Source organism: Microchirus variegatus (genome assembly GCF_963457635.1).
Source record: "Microchirus variegatus genome assembly, chromosome: 13".
In the NCBI taxonomy this organism is placed as follows: domain Eukaryota; kingdom Metazoa; phylum Chordata; class Actinopteri; order Pleuronectiformes; family Soleidae; genus Microchirus; species Microchirus variegatus.
In genome coordinates this window covers 26,300,686-26,315,662 of record NC_139814.1, presented here as the reverse complement: position 1 = coordinate 26,315,662, position 14,977 = coordinate 26,300,686, and the positions used below count along the sequence as shown (strand labels likewise).

The 14,977-nt window shown below is 35.5% G+C and overlaps 1 protein-coding gene across 1 annotated transcript in view; it reads left to right on the top strand.

Annotated features, from left to right (window-relative positions):
- fam135b (family with sequence similarity 135 member B) overlaps positions 1–14,977 on the top strand; it is a gene marked incomplete at both ends in the record, with an annotated part of 48,524 nt that overhangs the window by 16,571 nt on the left and 16,976 nt on the right. The window contains 2 exons of the mRNA XM_083899614.1: positions 5,642–5,815; positions 5,917–6,037. Of these exons, the coding sequence (XP_083755740.1) occupies positions 5,642–5,815; positions 5,917–6,037 (295 nt within the window). The remainder of the gene's footprint in view (positions 1–5,641; positions 5,816–5,916; positions 6,038–14,977) is intronic.

Below are 14,977 nucleotides of genomic sequence, written 5' to 3'. Positions count from 1 at the left end.
AATTATACTTTAAGAGGTTTGCAAATATTTTCAACAGATCCTTGTTCAGGGCGATGCCGACTATTATGAAGGTAAATTTCAAGTCATTCCGAGATACTTTCTGTTTTTTTGAAGAAAGTCAGCTCACTGTCAAAGTGCATCAGAGAGAATCGATCATTTTCTGAATTTCAAAGATTCATTAAAATTATTCCTTAAGAGGTTTGCAAATATTTTAAGTGGATCCTTGTTCAGGGCGATGCCGACTATTATGATGGTAAATTTCAAGTCATTCCGAGATACTTTTTGTTTTTCGAGAAGAAACTCAGTTCACTGTCAAAGTGCATCAGAACAAATGGATCATCAAGAGGTTTGCAAATATTTTCAACAGATCCTTGTTCAGGGCGATGCCGACTATTATGAAGGTAAATTTCAAGTCATTCCGAGATACTTTTTTTTTCGAGAAGAAAGCTCACTGTCAAAGTGCATTTTCTGATTTCCAAAATTTTTTATAAAATTATTCCTTAAGAGGTTTGCAAATATTTTAAGTGGATCCTTGTTCAGGGTGATGCCGACTATTATGATGGTAAATTTCAAGTCATTCTGAGATACTTTTCTTTTTTTTCGAGAAGAAACTCAGCTCACTGTCAAAGTGCATCAGGGCAAATGGATGATTTCCTGATTTTCAAAAATTCATTAAAATTATACTTTAAGAGGTTTGCAAATATTTTCAACAGATCCTTGTTCAGGGCGATGCCGACTATTATGAAGGTAAATTTCATGTCATTCCGAGGTTCTTTTTTTTTTTTCGAGAAGAAAGTCAGCTCACTGTCAAAGTGCATCAGAGCAAATGGTTCATTTTCTGAATTACAAAAATTCATGAAAATTATTCCTTAAGAGGTTTGAAAATATTTTTAAGACATCCTTGTTCAGGGCGATGCCGACTATTATGATGGTAAATTTCAAGTCATTCCGAGATATTTTTTTTTTCGAGAAGAAAGCTCACTGTCAAAGTGCATTTTCTGATTTTCAAAAAATTTTATAAAATTATTCCTTAAGAAGTTTGCAAATATTTTAAGTGGATCCTTGTTCAGGCCGATGCCGACTATTATGAGGGTAAATTTCAAGTCATTCCGAGATACTTTTTGTTTTTCGAGAAGAAACTCAGTTCACTGTCAAAGTGCATCAGAGCAAATGGATCATTTTATGATTTTCAAAAATTCATTAAAATTATTCCTTAAGAGTTTTGCAAATATTTTCAACGGATCCTTGTTCAGGGCGATGCCGACTATTATGAAGGTAAATTTCAAGTCATTCCGAGATACTTTTTTTTTTCGAGAAGAAACTCAGCTCACTGTCAAAGTGCATCAGGGAAAATGGATGATTTCCTGATTTTCAAAAATGCATTAAAATTATACTTTAAGAGGTTTGCAAATATTTTCAACAGATCCTTGTTCAGGGCGATGCCGACTATTATGATGGTAAATTTCAAGTCATTCCGAGATACTTTTTTTTTCGAGAAGAAACTCAGTTCACTGTCAAAGTGCATCAGAGCAAATGGATCATTTTATGATTTTCAAAAATTCATTAAAATTATTCCTTAAGAGGTTTGCAAATATTTTCAACAGATCCTTGTTCAGGGCGATGCCGACTATTATGAAAGTAAATTTCAAGTCATTCCGAGATACTTTTCTTTTTCGAGAAGAAACTCAGCTCACTGTCAAAGTGCATCAGGCAAAATGAATAATTTCCTGATTTTCAAAAATTCTTTAAAATTATTCCTTGAGAGGTTTGCAAATATTTTCAACAGATCCTTGTTCAGGGCGATGCCGACTATTATGATGGTAAATTTCAAGTCATTCCGAGATACTTTTTTTTTCGAGAAGAAAGCTCACTGTCAAAGTGCATTTTCTGATTTTCAAAAATTTTTATAAAATTATTCCTTAAGAGGTTTGCAAATATTTTAAGTGGATCCTTGTTCAGGCCGATGCCGACTATTATGATGGTAAATTTCAAGTCATTCCGAGATACTTTTCTTTTTCGAGAAGAAACTCAGCTCACTGTCAAAGTGCATCAGGCAAAATGAATAATTTCCTGATTTTCAAAAATTCTTAAAAATTATTCCTTAAGAGGTTTGCAAATATTTTCAACAGATCCTTGTTCAGGGCGATGTCGACTATTATGATGGTGAATTTCAAGTCATTCTGAGATACTTTTTTTTTTCGAGAAGAAACTCAGCTCACTGTCAAAGTGCATCAGGCAAAATGAATAATTTCCTGATTTTCAAAAATTCATTAAAATTATACTTTAAGAGGTTTGCAAATATTTTCAACAGATCCTTGTTCAGGGCGATGCCGACTATTATGAAGGTAAATTTCATGTCATTCCGAGTTTCTTTTTTTTGTTTTGGAGAAGAAAGTCAGCTCACTGTCAAAGTGCATCAGAGCAAATGGTTCATTTTCTGAATTACAAAAATTCATGAAAATTATTCCTTAAGAGGTTTGAAAATATTTTTAAGACATCCTTGTTCAGGGCGATGCCGACTATTATGAAGGTAAATTTCAAGTCATTCTGAGATACTTTCTGTTTTTTTGAAGAAACTCAGCTCACTGTCAAAGTGCATCAGAGAGAATGGATCATTTTCTGAATTTCAAAGATTCATTAAAATTATTCCTTAAGAGGTTTGCAAATATTTTAAGTGGATCCTTGTTAAGGGCGATGCCGACTATTATGATGGTAAATTTCAAGTCATTCCGAGATACTTTTTTTTTCGAGAAGAAATTCAGCTCACTGTCAAAGTGCATCAGAACAAATGGATCATCAAGAGGTTTGCAAATATTTTCAACAGATCCTTGTTCAGGGCGATGCCGACTATTATGAAGGTAAATTTCAAGTCATTCCGAGATACTTTTTTTTTCGAGAAGAAAGCTCACTGTCAAAGTGCATTTTCTGATTTCCAAAATTTTTTATAAAATTATTCCTTAAGAGGTTTGCAAATATTTTAAGTGGATCCTTGTTCAGGGTGATGCCGACTATTATGATGGTAAATTTCAAGTCATTCTGAGATACTTTTCTTTTTTTTCGAGAAGAAACTCAGCTCACTGTCAAAGTGCATCAGGGCAAATGGATGATTTCCTGATTTTCAAAAATTCATTAAAATTATACTTTAAGAGGTTTGCAAATATTTTCAACAGATCCTTGTTCAGGGCGATGCCGACTATTATGAAGGTAAATTTCATGTCATTCCGAGGTTCTTTTTTTTTTTTCGAGAAGAAAGTCAGCTCACTGTCAAAGTGCATCAGAGCAAATGGTTCATTTTCTGAATTACAAAAATTCATGAAAATTATTCCTTAAGAGGTTTGAAAATATTTTTAAGACATCCTTGTTCAGGGCGATGCCGACTATTATGATGGTAAATTTCAAGTCATTCCGAGATATTTTTTTTTTCGAGAAGAAAGCTCACTGTCAAAGTGCATTTTCTGATTTTCAAAAAATTTTATAAAATTATTCCTTAAGAAGTTTGCAAATATTTTAAGTGGATCCTTGTTCAGGCCGATGCCGACTATTATGAGGGTAAATTTCAAGTCATTCCGAGATACTTTTTGTTTTTCGAGAAGAAACTCAGTTCACTGTCAAAGTGCATCAGAGCAAATGGATCATTTTATGATTTTCAAAAATTCATTAAAATTATTCCTTAAGAGTTTTGCAAATATTTTCAACGGATCCTTGTTCAGGGTGATGCCGACTATTATGAAGGTAAATTTCAAGTCATTCCGAGATACTTTTTTTTTTCGAGAAGAAACTCAGCTCACTGTCAAAGTGCATCAGGGCAAATGGATGATTTCCTGATTTTCAAAAATGCATTAAAATTATACTTTAAGAGGTTTGCAAATATTTTCAACAGATCCTTGTTCAGGGCGATGCCGACTATTATGATGGTAAATTTCAAGTCATTCCGAGATACTTTTTTTTTCGAGAAGAAACTCAGTTCACTGTCAAAGTGCATCAGAGCAAATGGATCATTTTATGATTTTCAAAAATTCATTAAAATTATTCCTTAAGAGGTTTGCAAATATTTTCAACAGATCCTTGTTCAGGGCGATGCCGACTATTATGAAAGTAAATTTCAAGTCATTCCGAGATACTTTTCTTTTTCGAGAAGAAACTCAGCTCACTGTCAAAGTGCATCAGGCAAAATGAATAATTTCCTGATTTTCAAAAATTCTTTAAAATTATTCCTTGAGAGGTTTGCAAATATTTTCAACAGATCCTTGTTCAGGGCGATGCCGACTATTATGATGGTAAATTTCAAGTCATTCCGAGATACTTTTTTTTTCGAGAAGAAAGCTCACTGTCAAAGTGCATTTTCTGATTTTCAAAAATTTTTATAAAATTATTCCTTAAGAGGTTTGCAAATATTTTAAGTGGATCCTTGTTCAGGCCGATGCCGACTATTATGATGGTAAATTTCAAGTCATTCCGAGATACTTTTCTTTTTCGAGAAGAAACTCAGCTCACTGTCAAAGTGCATCAGGCAAAATGAATAATTTCCTGATTTTCAAAAATTCTTTAAAATTATTCCTTAAGAGGTTTGCAAATATTTTCAACAGATCCTTGTTCAGGGCGATGTCGACTATTATGATGGTGAATTTCAAGTCATTCTGAGATACTTTTTTTTTTCGAGAAGAAACTCAGCTCACTGTCAAAGTGCATCAGGCAAAATGAATAATTTCCTGATTTTCAAAAATTCATTAAAATTATACTTTAAGAGGTTTGCAAATATTTTCAACAGATCCTTGTTCAGGGCGATGCCGACTATTATGAAGGTAAATTTCATGTCATTCCGAGTTTCTTTTTTTTGTTTTGGAGAAGAAAGTCAGCTCACTGTCAAAGTGCATCAGAGCAAATGGTTCATTTTCTGAATTACAAAAATTCATGAAAATTATTCCTTAAGAGGTTTGAAAATATTTTTAAGACATCCTTGTTCAGGGCGATGCCGACTATTATGAAGGTAAATTTCAAGTCATTCTGAGATACTTTCTGTTTTTTTGAAGAAACTCAGCTCACTGTCAAAGTGCATCAGAGAGAATGGATCATTTTCTGAATTTCAAAGATTCATTAAAATTATTCCTTAAGAGGTTTGCAAATATTTTAAGTGGATCCTTGTTAAGGGCGATGCCGACTATTATGATGGTAAATTTCAAGTCATTCCGAGATACTTTTTTTTTCGAGAAGAAAGCTCACTGTCAAAGTGCATTTTCTGATTTTCAAAAAATTTTATAAAATTATTCCTTAAGAGGTTTGCAAATATTTTAAGTGGATCCTTGTTCAGGCCGATGCCGACTATTATGATGGTAAATTTCAAGTTATTCCGAGATACTTTTTGTTTTTCGAGAAGAAACTCAGCTCACTGTCAAAGTGCATCAGAGCAAATGGATCATTTTATGATTTTCAAAAATTCATTAAAATTATTCCTTAAGAGGTTTGTAAATATTTTCAACAGATCCTTGTTCAGGGCGATGCCGACTATTATGAAAGTAAATTTCAAGTCATTCCGAGATACTTTTTCTTTTCGAGAAGAAACTCAGTTCACTGTCAAAGTGCATCAGAGCAAATGGATAATTTCCTGATTTTCAAAAATTCTCCTCCTCCTCCTCCTCCTCAGATTGGCAGAGATCCTGACGGTGCCTCTGATCAGCAGTCGAACCCTCAGCCTTCACTTCCACCCTCGTAAAGGCCTCCATCACCACGTCCCCGTCATGTTCGACTACTTCCACCTGTCGGTCATCTCCGTCTCCGTGCACGCCTCACTGGTTGCCTTACATCAGCCGCTCATCAGGTAAAGACGAAGCATATGATGATGATGATGATTATTACTGTACACTCAGCACTCGGCTGATTGGATTCCCCCTCTCTCTCTCTCTCTTTTTGTCTCTGCAGCTTTGCACGGACAGGAAAAGGCTCTTGGCTCGGTAAGAGTTCACCGGAGAGTGACCCATCTGCCATGTCTGTGGAGAACCTGGTGTTTGGAGCTGGCTACTGTAAGCCTGTCGTCTCTGAGGTACGGTATACTGTATTATGTCAACATGGAGCTGCGACAGCTCCTTCACAAATCTTAATAACAAGCACTTTATCCTCCACATGAGGGCTGCAGGGGGCGCTGGTGCCAAATATCCAGTGCACGCTGGACACCTACAGTCCATCACGGACTGTAGGTCAACATTCAACATTTAATTATATACTTGTATATACGATTAAATGCTTAGATTTGATTATTTATCTATCACAATCGTGGTTTTACTTTGAAATGGTGTGCGATATCATCCATAATATGTTTTATAGCAACAATTTTAATTTTTAATTAATTTTTGATGACTATACAGTTAATTTTTCACTCGTTTTTAGGTCTATTGGCTCTTATGTTTCTAAAGTGCTTTATAAACAAAGCTGGATTGGATTGGATTTGAGCTTGACCCCTGACCCCTTCTGGACCAGACTAGAAGTTCACTGCTCATTTTGAGGTTTGAGGCCCCTGATTTAGAGTCTCCAATCCCCGAAACTGTGTCAGGAAACCCAGATTCACCCAGGTTATAGTATAAGGAACCCAGGTTCCTTATATAAGGAACCCAACGTAAAAATATTAGGGTTCCTTATATAAGGAACCCAACGTAACAATAAAAGGGTTCCTTATATAAGGAACCCAACGTAACAATATAGGGGTTCCTTATATAAGGAATCCAACGTAACAATATAAGGTTCCGTATATAAGGAACCCAACGTTAAAATATAAGGGTTCCTTATATAAGGAACCCAACGTAACAATATAAGGGTTCCTTATATAAGGAACCCAACGTAACAATATAGGGGTTCCTTATATAAGGAACCCAACGTAACAATATAAGGTTCCTTATATAAGGAACCCAACGTAAAAATATAAGGGTTCCTTATATAAGGAACCCAACGTAACAATATAGGGGTTCCTTATATAAGGAACCCAACGTAACAATATAAGGGTTCCTTATATAAGGAACCCAACGTAAACATATAATCTGGGTTTATCCGCTGCTGGATTCAGCCTCAGAGCTGTACCTACAGACTTAAACACACACACACACACACACACAGATTATTACTGTGCAGTTCTGTGCTGTAGCTTTTAATAATATCTGAATAACTCACCTGCCCGGGCTTGTAGCCTCCGGTCTCAGCATCTGGAAGTGATAGACGCTCACTCTGGAAGACGATTGTCCAGCCAAATCCCTTTAAAAGTGATAAAAATATCATTTCTGCTCTCTGTGATGTTTTTACAGAATATTACTGTCATGTAATTGTCCAGTAACATGTAAAAAAAAGCGTAATTTTCAGCATTTTGCTGCTAGTTTCACAACATAATTGCACCAGTGGCCTGCTCTCTGCTTCCTGCTCTTATTCTACACTTCGTTTCTACATATTTAGGATTTTAGAATTAAGTGTCAGATGCTTTTCTGTGTTTATTCTTTTTGATTCTTATTATTATTATTTTTCTTTATTTGGTCCCGAGTGAAAAACACATATCAAAAAGTATTTTTTTTTTTTTTTTTTTTTTACATAGTATAATTTTTTTTTTTTAAATAAAAAAAATATTTTCATCAATTTTGTAATTTTACATCCTTTTTTTACTCAGTTTTGTCAAATTAGATCAATTTTTCCATCACAATTCAATCGTTTTTTTTTATAATTTATTTATTTAAATTCATATTTTTTAGTGATAATTAAAAAAAAATTAACAATTGTAATCATTCAAATTTCAGCAAATAAAATAAAGTAAAATACTCTATTCCATTTTTTCCATATATATATATATCTATAGATATATACACACAGAAAGGAGAATTCATAAGCTACACTTCTACATATTATATTATACTGTAACAGGAGGAGGAGGAGGAACTGTGTATTTGCCCGACAGACGTTCATAACGAGAAACGTGAAACCATCTCACATAATTATTAATCAGCTTGTGTTTACTTGAGGGCTTTATTATTCTATTACACTTTTATTACCTCGACAAACTGCAGCAGGCGGAAGAATCTGATCGCTCTCTCTCTGGTTGTTCACATGACGACAGACTGTTTGCTCTGACTGGTGTAAAAGATTAACGTGAAATGAATTTAAAAAGGACGCTTAAAACGCTAGAGTCTCACTATTTGGCAGGATCCCGTTACCGCTTACTTAGAGACAATTTCACGAGAAATCGATCGTTATTGAATGCATTCAAACGCACGATCACACACAATGACATCATCCACATGTATTATTTACAAAAATAGTTGTTTTTTAAAAGTGATGCTCAGTGAAACTTTTAATAAATATGACGATCCAATTCAATCCAACTTTATTTATAAAGCACAACAGCTGAAACAAAGTGTCGTACATCAGAGATACAGTAAAAACAAATCAAGTATAAAAATGTGAGACCTAAGAGACGTAAGAACAAACGATAAAATACCGTAGAACGTATAAAAACAACAGAAATAAACAAAGTCATGTAATAAAACTATATAAAAAAGATAAAACCAACGTCTCATACTATGCAGATTCAGACCCAGTGACCTTCATGTGGAGGATGATGAAGCTGTAGACGATGAGTGAGTGAGTGACTAATCAGCCTTTAAGTATTTGAATTTAAATGCATTTTCTGTCCTTTCACTTGTCAAAAAAGGAGTTTTCCACGTGTGTGATATGAAATATTAATAATGACTTGAACACCCTGAGATAATAACCTCAGTCTAAACGCATTTTAAAGGCTACCATGAAGAATATTCCATGGTAAAGTATGCACCATATATCACTGTGCAGTGTCAAACGAGGCTGGATTTGAACGTATTTGTGCTTTAACCTCAGCACGTTGTGATGTTTGTGTTGAGTCAGAGTCAGACGTGAGTGAAAAGCAGACGTTTCTCTTTATTAAAACGGTCGAATATCGTCGTGTTCAGTCTTTTCTAACACGTGCGTCTCTGCAGACGTCACCGTCTTCACTGTAAATCTTAATGAGCGCCACAAGTTTTTCCTCCTCCCACTGGTTTTTAACTCGCGCCCCTGACTGAGCTCTTTTCTGAAGCTCTGTGTTTGATCACAGTAATGAGCTCTGCTCACCACTGCCACGTTTACCACGTTATGTCGAGGTGAGACTGCACTCGACAAAGACGCCTTCACCTTTTATTTATTTATTCAGTCTCAGGTTGTTATTTATGTAAAAAAGAAGACGTGTGTGTGTTGATGTAACTCCTTAAATTCACCTGTAAAGGTGATTCTGAAGTTCATTTTGAGGGAAATCATACGGTGGCTGGTAACGGCAAAACAAAATTACAAAAATTAAACACTTTACAAACTCTGAAACAAATTTACAAACTCTGAAACACTTTAAAAAAAAATGTAAACCCTTTTACCTCTGTTATTTTGATTCAGAGTTTGTAAATTTGTTTCAGAGTTTGCACATTTGTTTCAAACGCTGAATCAAATTTACAAACTTTGAAACACTTTTACAAAATTTGAAACAAATTTACAAATTCTGAATCAAATTAAAACTCTGAAAAAAACAAATTTACAAACTCTGAAAAAAACAAATTTACAAACTCTGAATCAAATTTACAAACTTTGAAACAAATTTACAAACTCTGAAACATTGTCAACCACACTGTAAAAAAGTTGTGAAAACTCAAAATTTCTAATTTTTGAGTTTACAGGCCAACTCAAAATGGTCTTTTCAAAAAGTTTGGCTTACCAATCTTGTTCAGATAATGTAAAAAATAATTTTTGAATTTTGGGTTGGCACAACTCAAAGTTACAAGTTTGTCTCACAAAATAATTTTAGTTGATGGAACTTTTTCAAAACTCTCATAAGATGTTTTCGTCCGGCTGTAAACTCAAACATTGATTGCATCAAGTTGCCTTAAAATTTTGGGTTTTCTTTTTTTACAGTGCATACATTCTGGCCTGGCACGAACATGAACCACACTGTAAAAAATAAAAGGTTGAGAAAACTCAAAAATTCTAGGCAACTTACTGCAGACAATGTTTGAGTTTACAGCCCAACGCTTTTACAAACTGAAACAAATTTACTAACTGAAACAAATTTACAAACTCTGAAAAAACAAATTTACAAACTTTGAAACACTTTTACAAACTTTGAAACAAATTTATAAACTCTGAAACAAATTTACAAACGCTGAATCAAATTTACAAACTTTGAAACAAATTTACAAACTTTGAAACACTTTTACAAACTTTGAAACAAATTTACAAACTTTGAAACAAATTTACAAACTCTGAAACATTGTCAATCCACTGTAAAAAAAATAAATAATAAAAACTCAAAATTTCAAAACAACTTGATGCAATAATCTTTTGAGTTTACAGCCCAACAAAAGATCTCAAGTTTTTTGAAAAAGTTCCGTTAATTAATATTATTCTGTTAGACAAACTTGAAAGTTAGAGTTGTGCCAATTCAGGATTCAAAATTGTATTTTTTAATTTAATTTTTAAATTATGTGAACAAGATTATTTGGCTAAACGGTTTGAAAACAGAATTTTGAGTTGGCACAACTCTAACTTACAAGTTTGTCTCACAAAATAATATGAGTTGATGGAACTTTTCAAAAACTTGAGATAAACTCAAACATCGATTGCACTAAGTTGCCCTGAAATGTTGAGTTTTCTCACCGTTTTCTTTTTACAGTGCAGAGTTCTTCTCTGGCTCACACAGGGGAAAATCATAGCTGTTTCTTCTTAGTCGGGGCCTCTCTGTAAAAACGCTGCTGCTGAATTATGAAAGTAAACATACAGATGTTCCTTCCTGGATGGCGCTCTGCTGCACCGCTGCAATTACAGAGCGCTCACAGGTGTGATGATAGGGCCCGGCGTGGTCGGGGGGGGTGGGTGTTTCGGGGGGGGCCCCCGAGGCAGCTTTTTTTTTTCAAAACATCCTCAGATATTCGTCTGCTGCATGCCTTTCCAAACGCTCCAGAGAGCCTGAGCGGCGCTGCACAAACACGGTCTGCAGAGACCGGTGATGTGATGACTGATGTGCACCGTGATTATTGTTTGGCTTTAGAAGAAGAAGATCAATGAAGAGAGAGGCTGCAGATGTGAAGTGTGTGTTGTTATTATTTATCTCCAGCACACAGTTAGAGGGCCCTCTGCTGGAGACACCCGACACATTACACTCAGATGCTGATGAATCCTTTCACTCAGATGCTGTGAAAGCAGGAATTGACACTGAGGTCGCGCAGTTTCTGTATCTGGAAAACACAGATTAAATCCTCAGAAGGTTTTTTTTTGCTCGCTGAGGGATTAAAACGACCTTTATTTTGTAGTAATCCACCCACAGAGGCTGAGAAGTTGCACGTCAAAGCTAACGCGTGTGGTTATTACGGTAATTTCACTCGCGCCGGCGAATCGGCGTCTTCGTCGCCAGAGAGTTGGTAATAATGTCTTTGAGACAAAGACTCAAACAAAATACTACTTTACTTTAAATATTGTTTCATACCAGGGGCCTCAAACTCAAAATGTCCTGGGGGCCGGTGAACTTCTAGTCTGTTTGGGAGTTTGTTTGGAAAAAATGAACGTTTTAGTGAGTAGAAATTAAGATTATATTATCGTGATAATCCATCATGTTGATGTTGCAATTACAAATATTGAGGATGACACAAGTGCACACCCTTTCAAAGTAAAAGAGTTTGTTTTGATGTATAACTCAAGAAAAGCAACGTTTATCTGCAAATAACAAAAACAGACAGAAATATACATGTACTGCAGTAACACTTGTAGTTAAAACACTATGCAAGCTTATATATATAATTAAATGTTGAATTTAAATAATTTCAAAATAAGTGTAGGGCCGCAGGAAGTGGACTGGCGGGCCACGTTCGGCCCGCGCACCGCAAGTTTGAGACCCCTGTTTTACACTGTTCAACTTTAACAAGCAAAATCTAGTTTTCATATCACAACTACAGTGTTTTTCTCCGTTTTCTTCATTTTAAATTGTCGATAACTGCCGGATATTGAAAGTTATTCTGGGAAAATGGGCAAAAAAAACTTCCTCGCAGGACATTTTCTGGCCCTTTTATGGTTAAAAACAGTCCGTTTGCTGAGGTGTTGAAGGGTTAACGCGCAGTGAACTGTAAATAACTGTCAGATGTTGAAAGTGAAGTCCGGGCAAAAGTACTTTCTGGCCATTTTTATGGTTAAAAATGACCTTTATTTTGTAGTAATCCACCCACAGAGGCTGAGAAGTTGCACGTCAAAGCTAACGCGTGTGGTTATTACGGTAATTTCACTCGCGCCGGCGAATCTGCGTCTTCGTCGCCAGAGAGTTGGTAATAATGTCTTTGAGACAAAGACTCAAACAAAATACTACTTTACTTTAAATATTGTTTCATACCAGGGGCCTCGAACTCAAAATGTCCTGAGGGCCGGTGAACTTCTAGTCTGTTTGAAAAGAAAAATTCGAAAATTTCAGGGGGAAAAAATGAACGTTTTAGTGAGTAGAAATTAAGATTATATCCTGATAATCCATCATGATGATGTTGCAATTACAAATATTGAGGATGACGCAAGTGCACACCCTTTCAAAGTAAAATAGTTTGTTTTGATATATAACTCACATACAAAGAAAAACCCATTTATGACGCAAGGTTAATCTGCAAATAACAAAAACGGACAGAAATATACATGTACTGTAGTAACACTTGTAATTAAATGTGGAATTTCATAATTTCAAAATAAGTGTCGGGCCGCAGGAAGTGGACTGGCGGGCCACGTTCGGCCCGCGCACCGCAAGTTTGAGACCCCTGTTTTACACTGTTCAACTTTAACGAGCAAAATCTAGCTTTCACATCCAACTACAGTGTTTTTCTCCGTTTTCTTCATTTTAAATTGTCGATAACTGCCGGATATTGAAAGTTATTCTGGGAAAATGGGCAAAAAAAACTTCCTCGCAGGACATTTTCTGGCCCTTTTATGGTTAAAAACAGTCCGTTTGCTGAGGTGTTGAAGGGTTAACGCGCAGTGAACTGTAAATAACTGTCAGATGTTGAAAGTTAAGTCCGGGCAAAAGTACTTTCTGGCAATTTTTATGGTTAAAAGCGACCTTTATTTTGTAGTAATCCACCCACAGAAGCTGAGAAGTTGCACGTCAAAGCTAACGCGTGTGGTTATTACGGTAATTTCACTCGCGCCGGCGAATCGGCGTCTTCGTCGCCAGAGAGTTGGGAATAATGTCTTTGAGACAAAGACTCAAACAAAATACTACTTTACTTTAAATATTGTTTCATACCAGGGGCCTCGAACTCAAAATGTCCTGGGGGCCGGTGAACTTCTAGTCTGTTTCAGAGGGAAAAAAAAAATCAAACAATTCGGGGAAAAAATGAACGTTTTAGTGAGTAGAAATTAAGATTATATTATCGTGATAATCCATCATGATGATGTTGCAATTACAAATATTGAGGATGACACAAGTGCACACCCTTTCAAAGTAAAAGAGTTTGTTTTGATATATAACTCAAAAAAAGCAAGGTTTATCTGCAAACAACAAAAACTGACAGAAATATACATGTACTGCAGTAACACTTGTAATTAAAACACTATGCAAGCTTATATATATAATTAAATGTTGAATTTAAATAATTTCAAAATAAGTGTAGGGCCGCAGGAAGTGGACTGGCGGGCCACGTTCGGCCCGCGCACCGCAAGTTTGAAACCCCTGTTTTACACTGTTCAACTTTAACAAGCAAAATCTAGTTTTCATATCACAACTACAGTGTTTTTCTCCGTTTTCTTCATTTTAAATTGTCGATAACTGCCAGATATTGAAAGTTATTCTGGGAAAATGGGCAAAAAAAACTTCCTCGCAGGACATTTTCTGGCCCTTTTATGGTTAAAAACAGTCCGTTTGCTGAGGTGTTGAAGGGTTAACGCGCAGTGAACTGTAAATAACTGTCAGATGTTGAAAGTTAAGTCCGGGCAAAAGTACTTTCTGGCAATTTTTATGGTTAAAAGCGACCTTTATTTTGTAGTAATCCACCCACAGAGGCTGAGAAGTTGCACGTCAAAGCTAACGCGTGTGGTTATTACGGTAATTTCACTCGCGCCGGCGAATCTGCGTCTTCGTCGCCAGAGAGTTGGTAATAATGTCTTTGAGACAAAGACTCAAACAAAATACTACTTTACTTTAAATATTATTTCATACCAGGGGCCTCGAACTCAAAATGTCCTGGGGGCTGGTGAACTTCTAGTCTGTTTGGGAGTTTGTTTGGAAAAAACGTTTTAGTGAGTAGAAATTAAGATTATATCGTGATAATCCATCATGATGATGTTGAAATTACAAATATTGAGGATGACACAAGTGCACACCCTTTCAAAGTAAAAGAGTTTGTTTTGATATATAACTCAAAAAAAGCAACGTTTATCTGCAAACAACAAAAACCGACAGAAATATACATGTACTGCAGTAACACTTGTAATTAAAACACTACACAAGCTTATATATATAATTAAATGTTGAATTTAAATAATTTCAAAATAAGTGTAGGGCCGCAGGAAGTGGACTGGCGGGCCACGTTTGGCCCGCGCACCTCAAGTTTGAGACCCCTGTTTTATACTGTTGAAATTTAACACACAAAATTTAGTTTTCATATCACAACTACAGTGTTTTTCTCCGTTTTCTTCATTTTAAATTGTCAATACACTATTTTAACAAGCAGTGAATTGTCGATAACTGCCGGTTATTGAAAGTTATTCTGGAAAAATGGGCAAAATAACTTCCTCGCAGGACATTTTCTGGCCCTTTTATGGTTAAAAACAGTCCGTTTGCTGAGGTGTTGAAGGGTTAACGCGTAGTAAACTGTCAGATATTGAAAGTTAAGTCCATGCAAAAGTACTTTCTGGCCATTTTTATGCTTAAAATAAGCATTTTTCTTCTATATTCTATGTAGCACCTTTTAGTTTGATGTGTTTTTATTCT